This window comes from Dromiciops gliroides, chromosome 4 (assembly GCF_019393635.1).
Source record: "Dromiciops gliroides isolate mDroGli1 chromosome 4, mDroGli1.pri, whole genome shotgun sequence".
Taxonomy (NCBI): domain Eukaryota; kingdom Metazoa; phylum Chordata; class Mammalia; order Microbiotheria; family Microbiotheriidae; genus Dromiciops; species Dromiciops gliroides.
In genome coordinates, this window is record NC_057864.1 from 489,615,032 (window position 1) to 489,639,783 (window position 24,752).

The 24,752-nt window shown below is 47.4% G+C and overlaps 1 protein-coding gene across 8 annotated transcripts in view; it reads right to left on the minus strand.

Annotated features, from left to right (window-relative positions):
• The window catches only part of AGAP1 (ArfGAP with GTPase domain, ankyrin repeat and PH domain 1), a 666,750-nt gene that overhangs the window by 172,209 nt on the left and 469,789 nt on the right, over positions 1–24,752 (minus strand). For all 8 annotated transcript variants that reach the window (XM_044001114.1, XM_044001113.1, XM_044001112.1 and 5 more), the window contains one exon: positions 15,798–15,966. In XM_044001114.1, coding sequence (XP_043857049.1) covers positions 15,798–15,966 — 169 coding nt within the window. The remainder of the gene's footprint in view (positions 1–15,797; positions 15,967–24,752) is intronic.

The following is a 24,752-nucleotide window of genomic DNA, read 5'->3' on the forward strand; positions in this document are numbered from 1 at the left end:
TCACGACGCCCCAGTGCAGTAGGTGGTGCAGGTATTATTGTCTTTGGGGTTGGGCATCCTAAGACAAAAAGGACACAGTGCCTGGCCTCAGGTGCCTTCTGTACTGATGGCAAGAGGGGAGGCATGTACGTAAATATGCTGGATCCAAGGTGGAGCAAAGGGCAGCCCCAGACAAAGAGCCAGAACCTGGGGCACAGCCATGACCACAGCTCAGGAGAAAGGAAAAGACTTGGGAAGGAAAGAGGAAAGAAGGGTCACAGAGGCAGGAGAACTGGGAGAGTAAAATGCCCCAGGAGCCAAGGGAAGAGTAAGGATGAGGGTGTCGTCTCAGGGCTCCAAGCAGTGGAAAGAGAGATGAGGAGGAGGAGAAAGAATGGGAGGAGGACACTGAGTCAGCATCTCCCTGGACTGAAGAGCCAATGATGCCCTCACCCTCTGCTTAGCCCCAGCTGCCTTCACAAATGTCCCACCCTGGAGCCTCATGTTGCCTCAGTCTTCTAGGCCAGGGCTTCTTAAACTTTTTCCACTTGTGACTCCTTTTTCTCTGAGAAATTTTTTCACAAACCCAGGTATACAGGTGTGTAAAGTAGGTGCACAAAGCAAACATTTACTGCCAGATTTTTTCATGACGCCCACATTCAGTCAGCCTACCATGACCTGCACTTTAAGAAGCTCTGTTCTAGGGGAAGGAGGAAGTGCTCAGTGCTCTTATTTTCAGGGATTTGTTGTTTACAAAGTATTGTCCTCAAATTTCTCCCTGTAGGAAGGCTATGTAAGTACTCTCACGACCATTTTACAGGCAGGAAAGTCGAGGGTCAAGTGAATGGGTGGGTGCAGGTCCCAGAGAGAGTGAGGGGCAGAGCCAGCACGAAGCAAAGGATTTTAGACCCTTCTCTGGTCCATGCCACACAGCTTCGGGCATCCTCTCAAAGGGCAGCATCCATCGGCCAGCCAACGATGAGCCAAGCTGCCCTGCTCTGCACTGCACCAGCAACATCCAGGTAAGTCCAGGTGCCCTGGACAGTGGGTGGGCACTCTTGGAGAGGTCCTAGGAGATATGCCCATACTCTGGGCATCCCTCCATCAACATAGGGAGTCTGGCTAGTTACAGGGGAGGAAGGGAGGGCAAAAGGATGGCAGATCACAGTCCGGGCCTCAGCAGCTGGACACAGAGGATCAACACAAGGGGGAAAAGAGCCCCAAAGTACACAGCCAAGACCCGAGCACATTTTCTGAGATGACCTACAAGTAAGGTGTAAAGGGGAAAAAAGCCAAGTGGAGACAGAAAATTCCCCAATTTCTATTTCACCCACCCCCAACTTGCCTATCTAACTTCAGCTGGAACCACTTTCTTCCTCGCCTTATCCTGAGGTCGACTAGAGAATCTAATTGGCCACTGGAATCTGAGCCAATAAAAAGGGGGAGACGTGGATTTCACTCATCAGAAAAGTGTGATTATTTGGAGCCCCTGGGCAGCTTTCTTGAAGGTCATTTCAGGGGCCACTCTCTGCAGGACCTTCCTGCTTCTCCCTCACCCCAAAAGACTAGACCTATTTAGTACTGATTACCTGGGTACATTCTAGTCTCCCCAAGATCTCTGAGGGCAAGGACTGTCTCATTTGTGCCATTGTCAGGTCAACTGGGCTTGTTGGGTGATTGGGGCTCTTCAGGTTAGAGTCTCACCGAAAGAGAGGGATGTGTTTTCATCATGGGAGAAGCCCCCCATTCAGGAATCCAAAGGTTCAGTCATATATACAAGTCCAAACTGGGGGACTCAGGAGATGCTGACTTATTACTGCATCTCAACATCTGTAATTCTCCAGTCCTCTGGGCTTCTCTTCCATTTGGAACGCACCGAGTGTTCTGTTTAAAGGTAACATTGGGTTTTAATGACTCCGACGCTCCGCCCAGCAACATGGCTGCCAACGAATGGCAAGGGGAATGGGCATCGAAGTGGCCTTACTGAGAGGGGCCCTGGTTATTAGAATGTTTCCTCAACCATTCAAAACTAAACAAAGGAAAAAACAACTTAGTTTCTCTAAGACCACAACGGATTAAGTTTAGATGGGGCATGTTGTTTTTGTGATTTTTTTGGTAGCCATTCCCACTGTACAAGCGGCTTAGGGAGTGCGTGTCTGCAGACCTCGCAGTTTTGATAAACAGCCTCTGCGGGCCACACAACGGGGATAATGTATCCTTAAGTACTGCCAATGAGCCACTATTCTGCACAGCCAATTACTTCTGTGCGTCTGTCACTCAAAGGAAAAATGACTGGGCCCATTAGATCAAACCTTTGTCACTGTTCCTAATGCACTCTTAGGCCTCATTAATCTGAGGGAGCAGCAACAGAGCCGCCGGAGTCTCATTGCCTCCTCCACAACAGGGCCACGTGAAGCCTCTCATCTCTCCCCCAAGTGCACCACGTTAATCAAGCTCTCCTTATTACCCCAGTCCCTGTCACGGAGGAGAGCGAGCTCTCTCTTAAATGCTCTCATTATGGTCCATCTTTGGAGCGGGTGGAGGGGGGAAAAAGGAGAGAGGGAGAGAGAGAAAGCAGGGGAGAAAGAGAGAAAAGGAGGGAGAGAATGAGGGGGAGAGGGAGAGACAGAGAGAGGGAAGGAGAGGGAGAAAGAGGGAGGGAGGGAGAGAGAGAGAGGAAGGGAGAGAAAGCAGGGGAGAAAGAGAAGGAGGAAGGGAGTGAGGGAGAGAGGGAGGAGAGTTAGAAAGTGAGAGAGGGAGTGAAAAAGTGAGAGGGAGAGAGAGAAAGCAAGCAAGCAAGAGAAAGCGAGAGGGGGGAGAGAGAAAGAGAGGGAGGGGGGAGAGAAAGAGAGGAAGAGAGAGAGAGAGAGAGAGAGAGAGAGAGAGAGAGAGAGAGAGAGAGAGAGAGGGAGAGAGAAAAGCAAGTCCGATCCATTAATATTCATGACAATAATTAGTATTCTAGGTCACTGAATATTCATGCTATTAGTTTGATTTTTTATGGGTTTGCTGGATCACCCTGATTGCTGGAGGATGGAAGAAAACAGCATGGTTGGGACTTTAGATGTCAACGGCAGTTCAATACTCAAAACACATTGGAGATTTTTTCCCTGCTACCCCTGTTCGGTAAATCAGTTTCCAGCCTCCTGATGGCTTTCATATTTTTAAACCGCTGGGGAACCGAAGCGGGGGGTCGGGAGGAGACTCTGCTTTGCACAAGGGCCTCAGCATCCAGCCGGCTGCAATGAGAACATCCGTAATGGTCCAAACTCTACGAGAGCACATTATCGGGACGAGGCTCTCGATCTGTCATCTTGGAACAGAAAATGGAATCAAGGGCCGTGGTGAACACAAGAATAAAAGTCACAGTCAGAGTGACATCGGCTGCCTGCCGGAGGAGCAAATGACGCTCAGATTCGGGGAGGTTCAGAAGCCCATTGCCACTGTTTGTCTTGCTAATTATCATTCTAGCTCAGCCACAGTATTTGCTAAGCGCTCTTGCTTATTGATCCCATGCAATCTATTGAGCACGTTAATTAGCTACACAGACGAATGTAAAAAACAAAAAAAGGATAAAAAAAAAATGGACCAGAAAACTTGACTTTCCCTCCATCTGCTTCCAATAGTGAAATTATAAAAGAGAATAGATTCTTGTATCTTTTGGAAAGGTGCTGAGGACAAGCTGTCACAGAGAGCAATAAGCCACTCTATGGACGGAAGGCCAAGGGCATGGATAGCTACCTTTCCTACCCCATCTTTCCCCACAAAATTTCCCTCTCTAGGTTAGGTTTTTGCTTTGGGGACGTATGTATCAAATGGAGAACAATGTGGCTCAACAAAGAACTTTCTAGAAATAGTCAAATGAAGTAAAATTGGCTAAGGCCGTCACCATCTGCTTTCTACCAGCCACACCAACCTTATCTATGGCCATGCAATGTAAGTCAGCATTGTCATGGCTGCCAAGAAGTCAAACGTGATCTTGGGTTGCATTGAGAGAGGTCGGGCATCTCAGACAAGGGGGGCAGCTGCCCTGCCAGCGCTACAACATGTTCTTTTCTGGTCAAATTATTTCAAGAAGGACACTGATACATTTGAATGTCTCGAAGAAGCCAACCAGGATGGCGAAGGTCCTTGATATCCCACCATATGAGGGCTGGTTGGAAGAACAGGGGTGTTTAGCTTGAGGAAGAGAAGGCTTGAGGTGGAGGGTGATTCTAGGGCTGCTGTGGGTAATTACTATGTTAATAACAGCTAGGTGGTGCAGTGGATAAAGCACCAGCCCTGGATTCAGGAGGACCTGAGTTCAAATCAGGACTCAGACACTTGACACTTACTAGCTGTGTGACCCTGGGCAAGTCACTTAACCCTCATTGCCCTGCAAAAAACAAAACAAAAAACCAGCAGATGGTCACATAAGCGCTTTACATTTTCCAAAGTTGTTTATATACATTATCTCATTTGACCTTTCAGGCATCTGAAAAACTGTACCTTGCAAGAGAGATTCACTTTCTTCTGCTTGGGGCAGGGGGCTCCCCAAGGGTGGAGCTAGGAGCAAGGAGGGAAATGTGCAAAGGGGTCCCTTAGAACACACTTCCTAAGTAGGAGAGGTGCCCACAATGGTGGGGGCTGCCCCAGTCCTTAAGGAAAGTGTGGAGACCACTTGTTGGGGTTGGTATGGCTGCAATTCTTGTTCAGGAAGGCTGAGTCTCTGAGGTCCCTCCCAGCTCTTAGCTCACTCTGGGATCTGCCCATTCTTTTTTTTTTTTTTTAATAAAAGTATTTTATTATTTTCCAGATAGTTTTCAACATTTCTTTTTATAAGATTTCAAATTTCAAATTTTTCTCCCTCCCTCCCCTAGACAGGAGGTAATCTGATATAGGTTTATATATATATATATATAAATAAAATAACATTAAACATATTTCTGCATTAGTCATGTTATAAGAGAAGAATCAAGAGCAAAAAGGAAAAACCTCAAAAAAAGAAAAACAACAGCATCAAAAACAAAAGAAATAGTATGGTTCAATCAGCATCCGTATTTCACAGTTCTTTTTTTTTTTTCCTGGATTTGGAGAGCCTTTTCCATCATGAGTCCTTTGGGACTTTCTTGTACCATTGTATTGGTGAGAAGAATCTAGTCTATCAGAGTTGATCCACACATAATGTTGATGATACTGTGTACAATGTTCTTCTGGTTCTGCTCATCTCACTCATCATCTGTTCATGCAAGTCCTTCCAGGAGTTCTCTGAACTCCTCCTGTTCATCATTTCTTACTGCACAATAGAATTCCATTACATTCATATACCACAACTTGTTCAGCCATTCCCCAATGCATGGACATCCCCTCAGTTTCCAATTTCTTGCCATCACAAAAAGTGCAGCTATAAATATTTTTGTACATGTGGGTCCTTTTCCCTTTTTTATGATCTCTTTGGGAAAAAGACCCAAAAGTGGTATTGCTGAATCAAAGGGTATACACAGCTTTATAGCCCTTTGGGCATAGTTCCAAATTGCTCTCCAGAATGGTTGGATCAGTTCACAGCTCCACCAACAATGCATTAGTGTTCCAATTTTTCCACAGCTTCTCCAACATTTATTATTTTCCTTTTTTGTGATATTAGCCAATCTGATAGGTGTCAGGTGGTACCTCAGAATTGTTTTAATTTGCATCTCTCTAATCAATAGTGATTTAAAGGCAGATTTGGTTTTCTTTTGGTGGGGCGATGAGGGTTAAGTGACTTGCCCAGAATCACACAGCTAGTTAAGTGTCAAGTGTCTGAGGCCAAATTTGAACTCAGGTCCTCCTGAATCCAGGGCCTGTGCTCTATCCACTGTGCCACCTAGCCGCCCCCTAATCAATAGTGATTTAGAGCATTTTTTCATATGGCAATAGATAGCTTTGGTTTCTTCATCAGAAAACTGCCTGTTCATATCCTTTGACCATTTCTCAATTGGGGAATGACTTGGGTTCTTATAAATTTGATTTAGTTTCCTACATATTTTAGAAATGAGGCCTTTATCAGAAGTACTGGCCTCAAAAATTGTTTCCCAGCTTTCTGCATTCTTTCTAATTTTTTGGATGTATTGCTTCTGTTTGTAAAAAAAACCTTTTAAATTTAATGTAACCAAAATAATATTCTGGATCTGCCCGTTCTTACAAAACTGCCCAGTATTCTGTTTGCTTAAATGAGTCCTTTCAGTCTTGTCTGACTCTTCATGACAGAGATACTGAAGTGGTTTTGCCATTCCCTTCTCTACCTCATTTACAGATGAGGACACTGAGCAAAAGGGTGAAGCGACTTGTCCAGGGTCATACCACTAGGAAGATTCTGAGGCTGAATTTGCATCTTCCTGCCTCCAGGCCCAGAGCTCTCTCCACTGCACCAGGTAGCGCACCCATGTTTTCTAGTCTGTCCTCACCCCAACTCTCAGAAGGAGGTGCCGTTATCATCCACGTTTTACAAATGAAGGGAATGTAGCAGAGAGACAACAGTGACTTGCCCAGGGCCACCCAGCTACTCAATGTCCGGGGCTAGATTTGAACTCAAGTCTCTCTGACTCCAAGCCTAGTGCCTGGACCCCTCCTCTCCTCAGAACCTGACATGTAAGCTCCTGGAAGGCAGGGCTGGGTTTATTTTTGTCTTCACTACATCAGAAGTATGCACAGTGACTGACACAGAAGGTGTTTAATAAACGCTTGACTTATCAAATGGCTGATTATTTGTTTGTCTATCAAATGTATGCACTTGACACTTTATAAATGTAAAATCAAGAACTCCTGTTTTTATATAAAAGCCAAAGCTCCTTAAAAATGTCACCATGCTGTGTCTATTAAAATGTGATCTGGGGCAGCTAGATGGCGCAGTGGATAGAGGACCGGCCCTGGATTCAGGAGTACCTGAGTTCAAATCCGGCCTCAGACACTTAACACTTACTAGCTGTATGACCCTGGGCAAGTCACTTAACCCCAATTGCCTCACTAAAAAAAAAAAAAAAACACGTGATCTGATGGGATTCACTGGCAAAATGACCAGAGGTTCAGCTGTCAGGTAGGTATTTAGAGAGGACGGGCCCAAATGCCTCCTCCCCAACAGCTGAGAAGCCCCCTCTTCCTCCGAGGTGCTGCGACACCATCAGCTCCTTCCTATATGAAACCTTCCCCAAGTCACTCAGTTCTTAGAGGGGCGGCCCTCTCACTCCGACTGTCTGTGTATACTCCTTTCTAATTATTGTTTTACAATTATTAATGGAGATGATAAAGGCACTCACCTCCGAAGGTCGTTGTGGGACAATATGTGTAAAGTACTCTGTAAACCTTAAAGTACCAATTAAACGTTAGCTTTTCTTGTTCGGGCAGCCTGACTCTTCGTGACCTCAAATGGGGTTTTCTTGGCAAAGATATTGGAGGATTTTACAGATGAGGAAACTGAAGTAAACAGGGTTCAGTGACTCAGTCATATAGCCAGTGTCTGAGACCAGATTTGAACTCAAGTTTTCTGACTCTAGGCCTGGGACTCTATTCACTGTACCACTTAGCTGCTCGAATGTTGGCTACTATCTGCCTGCCTGTCTGTCCAGTCTGTCCATCTGTCTATCTCCATTTCTTTAATCTTCCTATCTAATCTGTTCGTCTATCCATCCAGCCAGCCATCCATCCATCTCTAGCTCTGCAATCTGTCTGTATATCTATCTAATCTATCTGTTCATCCATCCACCTCCCTTTCTATCTACACATACACAATAGAACACATGCATGGATGTTTCCATATAAATAAAATCTCCTTGTTGGCGTCTTCTCCATTGGAATGTAAGCTTTCCAAATATTGCATTTCTATCCCCCATATGTAGCATACAGCAGGCACTTAATGAATGCTGGCTGATCAGTCAATTAACAGATGGAATTTTCATAGAGGGAGATGGTGACAGCATAGTCCAATGAGTATGGAGTGTCAAGTCTGAGGACCTGGGGCCACTCCCCTAAGCCTTGAGGACACTAATCCGATTACACAGTCTGGAAATCCAATTATATGCTGGGATGTGATTACATGCTGAAGCCCCTAACAAGGGTGTGACCCAAGGCAGGGGACTGGAAAGCCTGGGGAAGGATGAAAGGAAGCTAATTTCCTTCTCCGGGCTGGGCCTCAGTTTCCTTTTTTGCAGATAGAATCATAGACCAGACCCATAAACCCAAGAATGAGTCAGATCCTCCAGGAGGCCATGGGAATGTCACACCAAAAATAGGCACCTCAAGGGGCTTCCATTCTGCTGGGGGAGGACAGAAGGAAGACCACAGGCCCTGAGCAGAGCTCCCGCCTGGGCACGGACACACTCGACCTTAAAATCACATCGATTCCCTTCAACAACGACGACTATCACCGCTGCTGCTATTAGCACAGCTACTGCCGCTGCTACGACCCCCTCCCACCACCACTACCACGATTACTACGACTTCCTGACTCAACACCGAGATCCTCAGAAGGGGATCTCTCCTAGGTCACTTGTGTGTTCCTGCCCGCCATGACAGTGTCCAGTGGGTCGGAGGGGATGGATTCCAGGCTCCCTTCAACCTGTAAGGCGAGTCTGGCTCCCTCCAAAGGCCGACCTGATTTAGATTAGGCTTTAAGAAATGACAAATAGGAGGATTTCGGAGAAGCGGGGTCAGACTTGGGTGGACTAACGCAGGGCAGAGAAAGCAGAGCAAAGGAAAAAAAAAATCACCTGCACAATGATGATGGCGGTGATTTTGTGATGCAAGAGTAAGTGATGAGGAAGTGTAGCTGAGTGCACTGGGCCGGCTTGGCCTGGGGCCGCCCTGCAGTGAACGGAAGGCACAGCCACATCTGTCCCTGGCCTTTCCAATCTCCTGCTCTGGGGGTGATCTGGGATGGGGTCTTTTCTCCAGTCACCAGCGTCTCCTCCCTTCTCCCCTTTTCTCAGGAAATCCAATGAGTCCCGTGCCTGGAATGTGACTGGGTCCCTTGTCTTCCTCTAAAATGTAGCTCAAGCCTCCCTTTCTGGCCCCACCCACCTGCTGGTGACCCCTACCCCCTCACCCCTCTAAGCACCTTGGATCTAACCCCCTTGTATAGATGTGCCATTGTGCCCTTTATCTTTGTCCTGTACGTGTTTAAAAAGTCTCTGGTGACTCCCACTATTAGACTGTATATTACATTCCCCAGTAATATATAACACATGATAGGTATTTAATAAACACCTGCTAATGTATTGATTATTGATTCCGGAGAAGGGCTATAGGTGGGAAATTGGTGTCCAGCACTGCAGGTGAGTTATTTGGTTTTGCTGAAGTGTTTTATCTGTCTGTCTGTCTGGCCTTCCATCCAGCCACCATCGCTATCACCGTGGTTCTCTCTCTCTCTGGAAGGCTCAGTGAGTAGCGGATATTAGGACACATATATCTGAAAATCAACATGAGATATAAAACCAAGAGGCAACCAAGGACCCCCAGAATGCTCTTTTACTTACCCCAGAGGCAGTGGTCCCCAGGGAGGGAAGCTTCCCCGGGCTCCCTCTCGGCCAGGATGCCGGATGACTCAGATGCCACTGGCTTCAAAGAGCTTGTTTGGCTCTCAAGGAAAGTGGCTGATCCCCCCTGGGAGAAGGTCCAGGCCCTTCTTTATTTCATAGGAATGAAAAACGGGCTGGTTTGTGTTCCCCACCAGTCAGTCCAGTAGCGAGGGACTACTTTGTTGCGTGCTCAGCCGGGCAGAGTGCTGGCCTTGAGATTGAAGGACCAGGGGCGTTGGGTACTAATCAGCAGCAGAGTCCTTGGGCAGGTGGTGTCACCTTCTGGGGCCTCAGGCAGCTCCCTGGCAGGAGCTCTAGCCCTTAGGGTGGGGCCCAACCCTTTGGGAGCCACATAAGCAGGGGGCTCTCTGGGATCCAGGAATAGCCATAGCTCCACCACTGGGCAAGGGAGACTTTAATCACTGTAATGAAACAAAGCTGTGCTGGTGAGGGGAGCCAGGGAGAGGGAGCCTGCAGAGGCTCCAGAAGCATCTCCTTGCCCACGTCATTAATTATTCCCACTGCCCATTACAAAGAACCACGCAGAGGGCAGCTAGGTGGTGCAGTGGATAGAGCACCAGCCCTGGAGTCAGGAGGACCTGAGTTCAAATTTGGCCTCAGACACTTAACACTTACTAGCTGTGTGACCCTAGGCAAGTCACTTAACCCCAAGTGCCTTACCAAAAAAATCCCAAACAAAACAAAAAAACAAAGAACCACCCGGCCATTTGAGGTCTCCTGGGCAGAACAGTCAAGGTTGGTCTCCATAAGAGACAGGGAAGATTGGCTGGCCTGCCTTCAGGAGGCGCCACCTGCACGCTGGATGCTCCCCGCCCACAGCAGAGGCAATGCCAGTATTCAGTGCCCGGTATCAAAAGCAACTTCATTTTTTAGAAAAAACGAGCCTTTTTTTTTTTTTTAACCTTAACCAGAACTGACATTTCTATAGTGTTTTCAAGTTTCCATGGGATTTTATTTACTTTACCTCATCAATGCCTCACAAATGATCTTGTGAGATAAGTTCTATCAGTATTATTATCATTATCCCCACTTTCTAGTTGAGAAAACTGAGGCTCAGAGGCAGGATTTTCATCTAGGACTCTTAGACTCCAAGCGCATCTATCTGTGGATTAAAGAATTATAGAATCTGAGGATTGGAAGAAGCCTAATGTTGTCTCTGCCTGATTCTCTCCATCCATCTCTACCTGTTTGTCTGTCTATAGCTTTCTGTCCATCCATCTCCCTGTCTGTCTCTTTCTCCAACCATCTCTCCACCTCTCTCTCCCCTTCCCTCCATCCATCTATCTCTTCATGTATCTCTTTCCATCCACCTATCTATATTTCTGCCTGTCTCTCTATCCATCCATCTATGTTTATCTGTCTATCTCTCTCCACTTCTCTATCTTCTCTACCTATCTACATGTTTGTCTGTGTCTGTCGGTCTGTCGATCTGCCTATCTATCTATCTATCTATCTATCTATCTATCTATCTATCTATCTATCTATCTATCTATCCATCCATCCATCCATCCATTCATCCATCCATCCATTCATCCATCCATCCATCCATCTCAGATCTTGCCAAATATTGATTTAATACTAGGAAAAAGGAACTATTACCACCATTTAACTTAGGTCTCCATTTCCTCACCTATAAATGGGGGACCCAAATCCTCATGCTTTCTCCTTTGTAGAGTGGATATGAAGAGAGCAGCTTGTAAAGCCTGGGACCTCACAATGAGGGGGCCCTGAACACCCCCAAACTTTAAAGCCTCGATGTTTTGCCTTTCTGACCATTCTTGGTTGCGGTTTTCTAATTCAGGCTTTGATCACTTCTAGAGCTCCAGGGCTCAGCTCTGGTGATGATTACTTGGAACATGATTCGAGAAACACGCTCTGTGCGTGAAGCTGGCATTAATGATACTAGTGAGCATTGGCGCAGCACCTTCGGGTAGGCAAAGCTTTGGACACGCACTATCTCGTTTGACAATCAAGTCCCTGCTTTCAGGGAGAATGAGATCTAACGGGATTGCTGCGTCATTTTCAAATCAAGTTTTCACGTGAGAAAGCCATAGTGAGCCACAAGGATTGTTTGCAGAGGACACAGTCTGTCTCACATGGTATTTACACGTGTAAAAAATTCCTTCTTGGAATGCTTCGGAAAAGAAGATAATTGAGGCTTTCTCTTTGGAGTTCTATATGATAAGGACTAGCCTGTAGCCACAGATGCGGGATGTGGGGATACAGGCCCCTAGAGGTAGAAGGAGCCTTAGACATCCTCGTTTTTACAGATGAAAAAACTGAGGACCAGGAAGGTGAAGAGATGCCCAGCTAGGAAAAGGTAGAAGTAAGATTTGAACCCAGGTCCTTAGAATTTAGTCTCCTCATCTTCCAGAAGACATGGCCTCGTCTGTGGATTTCAGCGAGCATTCTCGAGGTCACCGTCCACCGCCCAGAGCGGCCTCCAGGGATGAGTGTCCGAGCAGTGTGAGGGGTCTCTAGTCTCAGTGACCAAACAAAGTCTTTGTCAGGAATGGGTCCTCTTTGACCCCGTGGTACCACTACTAGGTCTGTATCGCAAAGAGACTATAGGAAAGGGAAAAGGACCCACAGGTACAAAGATATTTATAGCAGCTCTTTGTGGTGGCAAAGAACTGGAAATCGAGGGGCTGCCCATCCATTGGGGAAGGGCTGAACAAGTTGTGGTATATGAATGTCATGGAATTCTATTGTGCTGTAAGAAACGAGGAGCAGGAGGAGTTCAGAGAAACCTGGAAGGACTGACATGAACTGATGCTGAGTGAGAGGAGCAGAACCAGGAGAACACTGCACACAGTAACAGCAACATGGTGTGATGAACAACTGGCTCTTCTCAGCAGTGCAATGATCCAAAACAATTTCAAAGAATTCATGACAGAAAATGTTCTCAACATCCAGAAAAAAAGAACTTTGGATTATGAATGCAGATTGAACCATACTGTTTCTACTTTTGGACTGGTTTTTTTCCTTCTTTTCTGAGTTTTATCCCTTGTGCTCTGATTCTTCTTTCACAAGATGACTAATGTAGAAAATGTTTAATTTGATTGTACATATACAACCTATATCAGACTGCTTTCTGTCTTGGGGAGGAGGGAGGGAAGAGAGGGTGGGAGAAAAATTTGGAACTAAAAATCCTGTGAAAACAAGTGCTGAAAACTATCCTTATATGTAACTAGAAAATAATAAAATACTTAAAAAAAAAATGGGTCCTCTTTACCTTATGGTGCGGGGGGTGGGGGTGGGGGTGGGGTGTCAGTGTCAGTGTCAGGCCACTGCTTACTTTGTGGTTCCAAAGGACAAGAACCTGCTTTCTCACATGGCTGACTTTTCCAAAACTGGGTCCAACTAGCAGGGAGCAATACAGGAATTGGCACTTTGAGGGAAGGGAGGGAACCAAGACCTCACCTCAACATTGCTGGCAATAATTACAGTTTGTCATTGGACCTGATGGGCAACAACAAGCTATGCCAGAGTGAGGAGGGACTGGGGATGACCATGTGCAGAGAGAGCACTGGCCTGTCATTCCCCAAAATTCTGGTCAGTAGGTACTTGTGAGAGAAGGTCATCCAGCCCCGTCATACATACTCAAGGGCTGGGCACAAAGCGGATATCCGAGTGCCATGGGAGAGACAGGTCACCAGTCTGAAAAAAGAAACGGGCTTCCCATCATTCAAGAAGAAACCAGGCCTCTCAGGTCATCACTGGCAAATCCGCCTTCTCATACTCCATACCAAGGATGAGGGGAGAGTTATTATCTTCAACAACTGTTAGACTCCACTGTGTTCGAAAACGTTCTGAAGGGGGAGGAGAGTACCTGCAACAGGTGTGCAGATTCTGCTGGGAGCCCAAAGGTCAGGGGTCAGAGAGGAGTAGGTAGAGACAGAGAGAACCAGAGCATGCTGGGTGGGGCCAAGACCCTCCCTCCCTGTGACCCCCTGTGTCATGGCAGAGAGTGGAGAACCGATGTGCTTCTTCTTGGATCGGAAAGCCAAACCACAAACCACATACAACAATACGGCGAGTAGAAAGGGGAGTTCTCTGGAGGTGTCAAAGAGCCAGAGACAGCCCCTGGACGGATTGATTCTCCTTATGGAGAAATGGGTTTGTCAAGCACTAAGAGACGACAGCTAAGAGGAAGTCAGGAAGGCAGGTAAGGAACCTAAACCAGAGGGTCACAAGACTTGGTCTTAGAAGAGATCACACTCACCTCCTCCAAAGGGCAAAGTAACTCAAGGTCAGGCAGCTAAGAGGTAGTAGAACTAGATTTCAAACCCAGTGACTCTGACTACAAATTCAGCATTTCATTTGATGATACCACAATGCCTCTACCCGTGCCTGTTATTCTAGGTTACTTACTGATACAACATCTTTAATCCCAGCTCTGCAGGGATCACCTGTGACCTTAAGAACATCATTCTTTATTCAAGCCTCAGTTTCCTAATCTGTAAAATGAGTTAGGCTAATTACCTCAAAGTTTCCTTCCAGCTTTAACTCTCTGATTCTATGACATTTAAAATTATTTTTCATAAAATACATTTTTTTAAAAAAAATCAGAAGAGTAACTGATGGAATCACGAATAGGACTGGGCCACTGGACTTGTGGGACCCCCACTGACTCCAGTCTATTTTTCCATCAACACCTTGACACTGGGGAGAAGGCATGTTGATGGGGATGAGTGAGAAGCACCGATGACAAAGGAAAGGAAGGTGAGCCACGTTCAGAAAATGAAAGAAGGTGTGACTATGGCGAGGTTGAGTTGGCCTCACAGCCATTTGTGAGGGAAATGAAGGGAATCATGGACCTCATGACAGGTGGAGGACAGGCGGCAGTCAAAAAAGTGGGGAGAGGGTTAGTGGCAAATCAGATTTTTAAAAAATAGTCAAATTTGCAGTATTTTGCCTGCAGGTCCTCAGGAGCACCTGCTGGTAATTAGCAAAGCCTCATTAATGCTTGGTTATAGCCAATTGGAAGCTCAAGGTAGAATGCGGTTGCCTCTGTGGTATGTTTGTATTGAATCACAATCGAAAGACTTGGCAGGTAGGGAAAGAACGGGGAGGGAAAGCTTTCCTGAGGCTTCCTTCCCTTTCTATGGGAGACAAAGGGTTAAGAGGTCAATAAAACATCAGCACCTCCATGGAACATTCCACTGAATCCTGTGCGGCATCAAATGTGGGAAGGGGCCTTTCTAGAGGCCATCACAGGTCACAGGACGTGGCTCATCCTCCTTTCTCTCATCAGTGATGGTGCCTCTTAGGGCCGCCAAAGAACTGGTGCTCCTTGGTCTCAAGGCAATACTATTTAAGCTTTCTTACAAACTTCTTAAGGGGAGGGGAGAACGGAATAACCAGCCACACTCATGCCACTAACACCTGCTGGGTATCTAGCCCACCCACTCACCTGGGGAGAGGCGAGGCCGAGGTCTAACTATGACTTGGCTCTTTGCACCTGTGTGTGCATTTCCTTTACAGACAGGTAGGATGATGGAGGGGATTTAAGGCACCCTCTTGGTTCCAAAGGAATGCCAACACCCCCTCGGCTGAGCGCTATCAGACTCGCTGTACTTATATTTCGTTTGTTTGTTTGTTTTGTTTTTGTTTTTGCAGGGCAATGAGGGTTAAGTGACTTGCCCAGGGTCACACAGCTCGTTAAGTGTCAAGTGTCTGAGGCTGGATTTGAACTCAGGTCCTTCTGAATCCAAGGCCAGTGCTTTATCCACTGCACCACCTAGCTGCCCCGAGATTGCTGTGCTTGTAAGATTCTCTCCTTCCAAACCAGGCATCCCCTGAGATCACCCGCCACCTGGCAGCTGGGGGAGGGCTGTCTGACTAGAAGTGACTTTCTGGGAGGAGTCATGGGTCCAACCTTTTCCCACAGGTCAGAAAAAGATGGCAGCAGTGAGGTCAAACAAGGAAGATACATTGGTTTGTGAATCTGCTTACAATGAGTGGGAATGCCCATAGCTGAAGCCAATTCAGTGTGAGGCTTTGCCTTTGGCCTTTGAAAGCCCAGTCCTGACAAGCACGCATCTGTTGGCACTTCCCTGAGCTACAGGACCTAAGAAGAGATAATAACCAGCCTCCAGAGTGTGAGATGTGCAAACCCTAGCCTATAGAATAATGGCAAACCCCACAGGTAACCTCCTTCCGGCAGTCTGACAATCTGCGTGTCTACATAAATACAAACACGCACACATGTGTACATAGAGAGACACATAGGACACATCTCCTGAGTTGGGTCCATGATGACCTTACCTGAATTTGGCGAAATGTGCAAACTGCTCATGTCCTTGGCGAGGCCATTGGTCTTGGGACTGGAGATAGGGGCGCAGGCCGACGTGGCCCGGGGGGGCCTCTTCCCTGGGACTTTCACAGTGGTTCTCAGAAGATCGATTTCCTTCCCATGGACATTCTGCATGTAATCCTGCCCAAAGACAAACAGAAGGCACACGTCCAAAACCATTCAAAAAGAAGACAAAGAAAAATCCCAGGAATCTGGAAGAGGGAGACCAAACTCTTCTTTGATTCATTTAGGGCTGAGGGACCTGGGGCAGGGGAGTGACTGAGGTGGCTGAGGGAGAGAGGAGTTTAGCAACAATGACGATGACAGATGAAGAGCACAAGGACAACGTCAAGATCGTGGGTCCCCTGGTCCCTGAAGGCCCAGAGGAGGAAGGTCACATGGTAAGTGGGAGAACCCGGGTCCATCCCCTTTCAACAGCACTGCCCTGGCATCCTAGACGTGTGATTCCAGTGTGCTAGACACAGTTAGCATGCCCACTTTCTACCCAAGCAAACTAATGCTCATCAAGAAAGTCCCTTGCCCTTGCTCAGCAGCAGACAAGTGGATGGAGCGATAGCCAAGAGCAAGGACCTAGGAAAGAACGCTTGGTGGGTGCAGAGAGGGCTGGACTTGGGAGTCGGGAAGGCCTAGCTTCGATCTAGCCTTAGACACTTCCTGGCTATGGAATCCTGGGAGGGTCAGCCTTCCTGACCTCAGTTTCCTTACCTGCAAAAGGAGGAGGCTAAGACTTGACGGCATTTTAGTTTCCTTTGGGCTCCGAGTCTGTCTCTGAACTCCATCCCAGCTGTCTGACATGTGGTGATCCTCACCATCCTAGCACCTCGTTCATAAGATGGGGGGGGGTGTGTGAGAAGATGATAACTATCAAAGGAAGGCAGATCTAGGACTGGAAGGGGCTTCGGAGGCCGTCTGGCCCAGTTGCCAGTGACACTTTGATTTGGTTCTGTAGAATTCTGGAGTTCTGTGAGGCAGTTTTGACACATCTGATCTAGTCCCATTTCACAGATGAGGTCACTGAGGCCCATAAAGGTGAAATGACATATATCATGGGATCATGGCTTTGGGACTAGAAGGGATGGCAGAGGCAAGTTAGCCTGACCCTCTAGTTTCACCAGTGAGGAAATCAGGCTGCGCACACAAAGGGGCCTGACTGGTATCGTTCAGACAGACAGAGCTGGGACTCGGGCAAGCTCGTCCCAAGACTCCCGAGGGTGGCCCTCTTCCCAGTGAGTTTTCCGCCAACCTGAGAGTCCTGTGCAAACATCAGCTAAGACTGCTTTGGAATGTTCTTAGCATCCCAATGGATTGCTGATGGTTATTCAGTGATACAGCTAATACACCAGCTACAGTCACGCTGATGTTCTCAAATAAAGGGAGAACAGAAGACACCAAGAGACAAAGGAGACCTAGGCAGGGAGAGGGCTGAGTGTGGTTAGAATCACTTCAATGGGTGGAGAGAGGCAGAGAACAGGCCCTGGCTAGAATGAGTGACTGCCTGAGGGCTACAGGGAAAGACCCCACCCTTCAATAGAGACTCCTGGGAATAGGGGGCTTAGGGACCCTTGACACAACCATCGGAGCCCAAATCTTCTCTGGATACAAAACATTCTAAGTGCTAGCTACAGAAGCCCTTAAATCCCTGCTGCCCAACAAGGAAAAGATCTGCCCCACCCACTGAGGGGCAGATGGAGGGGACTGGGGTGGGGTCCTGGGCCAGCTTTCTACCAACCAGCTGCCAAGTCGCCAGTGGCCTCCTCTCTGGACGTCTGCTGGGAATTTAAGACGCCCCAATCCCTGCCTGCTCGGGGTGACTCCTCCTGCCTCCTCATCCAACAATTCAAATCACTGGCAGAATCACACCTTCCAAAGCCTGGACTGGGTGGGGAGGCCCTGAGCTCCTTGCTAGCTCTGAGTCACACATGCTTCCCTTCTACCCTTTCCATTTCGACATCTGTGAAATCACGGGGTGGGACAAGATAACTGCTAGGTTCTGCCCCGCGTTATATCCAGCTAGCTGGCACATCTGCTTTATCAAGGACTGACCCAGTACCACGGCAGCTGACCCCACTTGCCCATGAACCCAAGGCTCCACTTTGAACTGGCCATTCCCACCTCCATGAATTTACCCAGGCAGATGCATCCTGCAAAGCACGGCCTTGTCACCTTGGCCTCCTATCTTTAACGAGGTGAACAGCAGTCTCTCCGTCCTCGGCCCCCTGCTCTCACACCCTGGCCACACACATAACGAGCCACAACAGACCAATATATCTAATATAGAACAACATGTGCTGTGTGACCTTGGGGAAGTCCCCACCTTTCTGAGCCTCCATTTGCTCAACTGTGCAATGAGACAGACTGGATGGCCTTGGGAGTCTCTTCTGGCCCCGAGTCCAAGATTGTAATTGATTCTCGCCCCGCCAGGGCAATGAGGGTTAAGTGACTTGCCCAGGGTCACGTAGCTAGTAAGTGTCAAGTGTCTGAGGTCAGATTTGAACTCAGGTCCTCCTGAATCCAGGGCCAGTGTTTTATCCACTGTACCACCTAGCTGCCCCCCAATTGACTCTTGAGCTGAGTTCTCCTGGAACAATCAGGACTAGCTCCTAGCTGACCAAGCTACCCCTGACTACCATCAGAAGGATGGAGCCAGTATGCCTCATGGCAGCCTCAAACACACCAACTTCTCTGTTCTCCCTTACATCAGCTCAGCCGAGAGGAGGCCCTTCTTTCCTGAATGTTTGGCAGCTCTTGTGTACCGTGGCTCACAGCCTCATCTACGAGGCCCTTCTCTCAAGACATACTCCAAGCATGCAGTCCCCATTCTGAATTGCTATTTCTCAATAATGATTGAGTTCATTTCCTGACGCCTTCTCCTCCTCATTCCAGAAGACCTGTTCCTTAGGAAATACCAACTTGCTGTATAACTTTCTTCTTTAATGCCAATTCTTAACAAATTAAAAGACAATAACAGGGGTGTAATTGAGCATTTATTGCTTATGGGCTCGGAGATGAGGCTAATCAAAGAGTGACTAAATCCTCAGCATGGTTTCTTTTAATAGACAGGCGAGTTTTAATATACAATAACTACAATATTTTATTTAAATCTGTTGTCGAAATGTGCAAAGTGTCTGCTCATTCTGAGCCAACGGGGCTGAGGGACCACAGTTGCTCCTCACCCTCAAGGGCAGGGAAATCTGATCGGTTTGCAGTCTTAGAGGGAAAAGATACCTCGGAGGTTGTCTGGTCCAATCCCCTCACTGTACAGAGGAGGAAACCGAGCCTAATGTATCAGACCTGGAGCTGGGAGAGCCCTCAGAAGTCGTCCAGACAAGTGCCTCCCTTTAGAGGTGGACGCTGGGGCCCGGATGGAGGCTGTCCCACAGTAACCAAGTGGCCGAGCCAGGACCCTCAGAGTCCACAGATAAGTCACGCTGGCTGAGGCGACGGAAGCATGTTTTTAGCAGTAGAGCTAGCTGACACTTTCCAAGGGGTGGAGTTTTCACAGTTCAACGGGGGCACATTCACTTCCGAACCACAAACAGGTTCCCCAGGCACACACGCGCTTCCCGTCAGTTTCAGGCTGGCAAGGAAACCCTGGGTCCGTCCTCAGGGGAAGGAGGAATAACACTCATTTCTTTTGTTTTTGTTTGTTTTTTGTAAAGGTTTTCCTTCTCCCTTCCACCAACAGGGGACTTGAGGAATGAAAGGGAAAATCAGGAATGAAGAGGGCAAACCTCTCGGGACGGCGCAAACTTCAGAAGCCACTCAGGGTTGGCTTGATCGTAGGCTGCGGAACAGACCAGAGTCTGGCTGTCATCTGGAATGTGCCGGATTTTGATATGCAAATGAGCCCGATGCCACCCTGTCGATGTTAGCAGGAGAAAATGCTGATCGGAGGAAAAAGGGGAAAGAAGCATCTAACAAGGCGTGAGGGTAATTCACAGCCAAGGACTTTTAAGCAGCTTTTAACAAGTCCCTGGAGCCCACTCGACAGCGGGCCACCCCAGAAGCACCATCTCCGGCCCCTCAACAGCTTGAAAAAGTAGTCATTGAAAGCCCATTTGCATTTTCTTCTCGGGTTGTCCAGGCTCATCATTCGGAATGCTTTTTTTTTTTTGGTTGTTGTGGTTAAAACAGGTGCCCGAGCCAAGGGATCCCCATGGAGGCGTGCCTTTAACGAGGCAAACAGCAGCATCTCAATCCCTTGCACCCTGCACTCACACCTCCACCATCCCTTGTTTTCTACATTTCGCTCCTAATTATGTTGCATCTATTGCCGTACACTTAATTAGCTGCATTAATGTGATTTCTTTTCACATAGTCAAGCAATTAAGAGCTATGATTGAGTTTCATTCAATTAGCCTCAACAAACATGCTAATTGATGTCCCAGATGCAAATGAGGTGCGATGAGAGAAACCTGCTAGCAATTGGAGTTGTGGCAGAGACCCACGGCTTGCAGCGTGCTGACGGCAGCATCGCTTCCCAGGGCTAGCGCCTTCTGCAGGAGATGAGCCATTAGTGCCTCGGTGTACCCAATGGATCTCCATGTGAAGCACTCGATTCCCTCCTCTAAGAGTCTGGCTGAGCATCACCCAGCAGTGCATTATCGGAATGGCATGTTACCCAACGCAGCGACTTTGGGCCAAGCACAGACGGCAGCCATAGAATCAGCACAAAGAGGTGTCGTAAGCCACCAATGCAAACCGGTCGGCCCCTAAATTGCCAAGCTCTGAGATGTCAAGGTAGCGGATTTGTCTTGGCCACTACATCCTTGTGAACTGTCAAGCATTTGGGGATAGGTGGTTAAGTCCAGTCATTCGTCTCCCCTCAAGATTCTCAGTATACGGAGATCCCTCCTTGGGCTTCATTGAGAGGTCACCTTCAACAATCTGGAAAGTTGTCTGGTGTCCTTTTGGTTACCCAAGGCCAGTGGCCATCAAATGATTACCATTACCTTTGAACCACAGGAGGTGGTGACTGAGTCATTTGCACAAGGCTATCATGCACTGGGCTCTAAAGATATCGAGCAGAAAAGAGGAGAGTCTTTTCCCTAAAGCAGCTTGGATTTGGGGGGAAGGAACCAACTTGTCCACAGGGAAGTGTGGGCCAAAATTTGTAACGTCAATTCAAGAAATGAGGAGGCCACTAACACTTGGGAGGAACAAAAAGGTCTCATGTTGGAGATATCCATGAAGCTGAGGCTTGAAGGGAGCTCAGGGTGATGAAGGACAGAGGAAAGAAGGTGTTGGGGCTGGGGTGGGGGACCACGCCTTGGCAAAGGCACGGAGGTGGGAGGTGGAGCTCTCTAGCTGGGGGACGGCAGTGAGGCTGCTCTCTAGGACAACAGCTGTGAACAGAGGTGCAAGAGCACACCTAAAGAAGGAAGCTTTGAAGAAACGTGACATCAAGATGTCACATGTGGAAGGGTGGACGCATGAAAAATCTCATTTCCACTGGACGGACCCCGCCCCTCCAGGATAGAGAGAAATATAAAATAGTTCCCAGCATGAAACCCATGTGGATATGCTTAACATCGATTTATCTGCTAGCTCCAGGGGCCAGGTCAGCTCATCTATCTGTAGTGCTCATGGCTTCTGACCTTTAGCAATCGTTTCTTTCTTGTGCAGCCCAAAGAATAAGCTAATAATAATAATAATAATGACGATAATAACAACCACCTCAACAACAACATTAATAATAACAACCACCACCTCAACAATGATAATAATAGCTAACATTTATATAGCACCTACTATGTGTCAGGACCCACCCACACACGTGAGACCACAGCTTCATTAAATTAGCAAAAGCAAAGCAAAGTTTTAGAAAATCCTGCACATGAGGCCTTCCAAATGCCACAACCTTTACAGGATAATTTCCACTCTTCTCCAAAGGGACAGGGGCCTAAGAGAAGGTTGGCACAGCAGCAGGCAGCTCCAGAAGGAGATTCATGGAGGAGATTCTCTGTTCAAACCACCTAAGATGATGACGGTGGGCATGGCCAACATAGAGAAAATGTGCGGTACCATGCATGGAGTTGTTGGGTGTAGTTAAAGCACCATATTTGGACTCTGAGGGCATGGGGTCCAGGCTGGCCTCAGCACTTACTGTGTGACCTCAAAGAAGGCCCTTAACCTCCTGGCCTCAATGCCCTCAACTGAGAACTACGGGGGCCTGACTGGGGTGTGACTTTAGAGATACCCCGAAGCTCTGAATCAGAGATTAAAAGTATCCATAGATACCCCACCCCCCAAAAATATAGCTTTTAGAGTGTTCATGGATATGAGTAAGAAAAAACACCTCTCTTTATTTTCCCTAATCTCTAACTGAAATTGAGCATTTCCTTCAATTATTTAAAAACATCAGTCTGAGAAGGGGTCCAGAGGCTCCCCCCCCACACACACACAAAGGATTAAGACCCTGTGGTCTGCAGGGCTGGGATCCGGGGAAACATAAATCTTATATAATGTGTAGTTAAAATAATATTTGTTGATTTCTAACAAAGGAGCTAGGAGGTTTCAATGTTTTGTAGGGGAGATTTCTGATAGTATGACAATGATCTATCATTAAATCCAATGTTCAGTGATGATCATCACAAAAGAAGAGGAGAATAAGATCGCCCCAGTAATAATAGCTCCTATTTCTGGAAATAGCTCTAGAGGTTACTAAGCACTTTACATAATTTACCTCATTTTTTCATCAGATCAACCATAGCTGTTCAAGTATAATTTCCTTGATTTTTAAGACAGAAGGGAAAAGACTTGCCCAAGGTCACACAGCTGAGCCATTCAGGGGATCCTCAAACCAAGTCTCCACCTCCATAGCTCACTGCCACTCCAGCCCGAGGGGCTGGTGACATCCAAAAGCCAGGAAATGACCCAGAGACTTGTGAACCTGCCTTTGGCTTTGGGGCTCTATCCATTGTTAAATTAAACTGAACCCCTCCAGAAGGGAGATGGATTCATTGGGTGCCATACTGCAGGAGAACTGGGACCACAGGCTGATGGCCAGCATTAGCCCACTGCTGAAAACCAGCCACAACCTAGGCACGTGCTGATAGCCCTGGCTTTCAACCATACATTCTTTGCTGAATGTGAACAAACACAGCCTGGGCAACCCTCGGATGCTACCACCAAAATCTCATTACAATGAACTCCAAGGGGCCATCAAAATTATTTCTGATGCCCTGGGATTTATTTTGTCAAATAGGGCTTGAATGCAAGAAGACTGTTGGCTGGGACTCAGAAATATTTGTGCTGGGCAGATTTTTACTGTACTGACTTCTCACAGACCCAAGATTTCAATGAATTCTCTATTGCTGTGGTTGTTGTTCTCTCTCTCTCTCTCTCTCTCTCTCTCTCTCTCTCTCTCTCTCTCTCTCTCTCTCTCTCTCTCTCTCACACACACACACACACACACACACACACAAGTTTTCTGTGTGACAGAATGATTTTGTTTGGTATTTAGGACATAGGGGAAAAATGGCAGATCTTTGGTAAAGCCAACCACACTCATGTCCTTGGAGGGCACCTTCAAGAGCCAAGCTCATTTGTTAAGCACTCAGGTGTCATGGACTGGGCTAAGGATGGGAAATAGATCAACAGAAGGAAAGTGTCCGAACTCATCCACCCCACATATGTGCCTGGTACTTGGGGGATCAGCCCCAAAGTGGAGGGATCAGGAAAGACTTTACGGTGAAGGCAGTTCTAGAGCTGAGTCTTGGAGGACTTTCAAGAATGATAAAAGGAGCAAGTGAGGAGGGAAAGCCCTCCTGGCGTGAAGGGGAACTGCCACGTGCTGCTCCACTCCAAAAGGACTTCTAATTGTCAAAGGAATGTTTGCCAGGAGGGAGAACCCCGAAGGCCGTCCATTTCCCACAGAGCACTCAGATGTGAATCCTGACTCACTCTCTTTGTATCTCCAAGTACATCATTTAACGGCTGAAGGCCTGAAGTTTTCTCACTTGTCAAATAGGAGCCTCGGACTAAAAGGGACCCTCAGGGTCCGTCTCTGAGGCCATTAATTGAGTCATGACGGCCCATCCTCCGCCCATCGCCTTTCTCAGTCTTCTGACCAAGGGAGGTCTTTAGACGCCATTGTTCTACTGAATTTGCTGTTTCTTCAGCTAAATGCTAAATCAGAAATTCAACTTTTCCTGACTTTAGGGTGCCATGCTATGACTAGCCACTCATCTCCTCTTGGAAGAGAAGGATGCTGGGAGGATTTCTCACAACAACACTGGCATTTCTTGTAGAAGATGTCAAATTCAAGGGATCAATCTGCCTGTAAGAGCCCTAACCTGCAAAGCTATTGTGAAGCATAGAGCCTAATGAGAATTTTTTTTGGGGGGACGTCAACCCCCCCATTCAGGCTCCATGCCTCTGCAGAGGCTGGTGGTGTTACTTTTGTGCATGTCTGTGGCAGTCAGACATTTTTATTGCAAAATGTCGTCTGGAAAAGATGCAAAACAAAATTGCTAAACTGCAGAGAAAAAAAATAAAGGGGGGGGGGACAAAAGGCCCCCTTCCCTTTGCTTATTGAGTTCAAAGGCATAACATGTAGCACCCTGCAGCAAATGGGAAGCTACACTAATTTTAAAACCATAAAATGCTATAAAGTACCCTGCGGGGCAGGACTGCACTGAGCTAGTTGCGCCGAAATAAGACACGGTTCATTTACTTCGCAGCTTAGCCTAATGTAATCATCAGCGGCTTCTAGCCTAGAGTTGTCCCAGGCAGAGCCGACGCTGAGGAGGCAACACCCCCAGCCATCGAGGGGGCCTCTCGGAGATTGCTGTTGATTACAAGATTTTTCAGTTTTGACAAGCCCTTAATGAACATAAATCGCACCTTGATTGGCTTCCGTTTGGGGCCATGGGCACACCTGAGAACTCCCCTCCCCTCCTCAG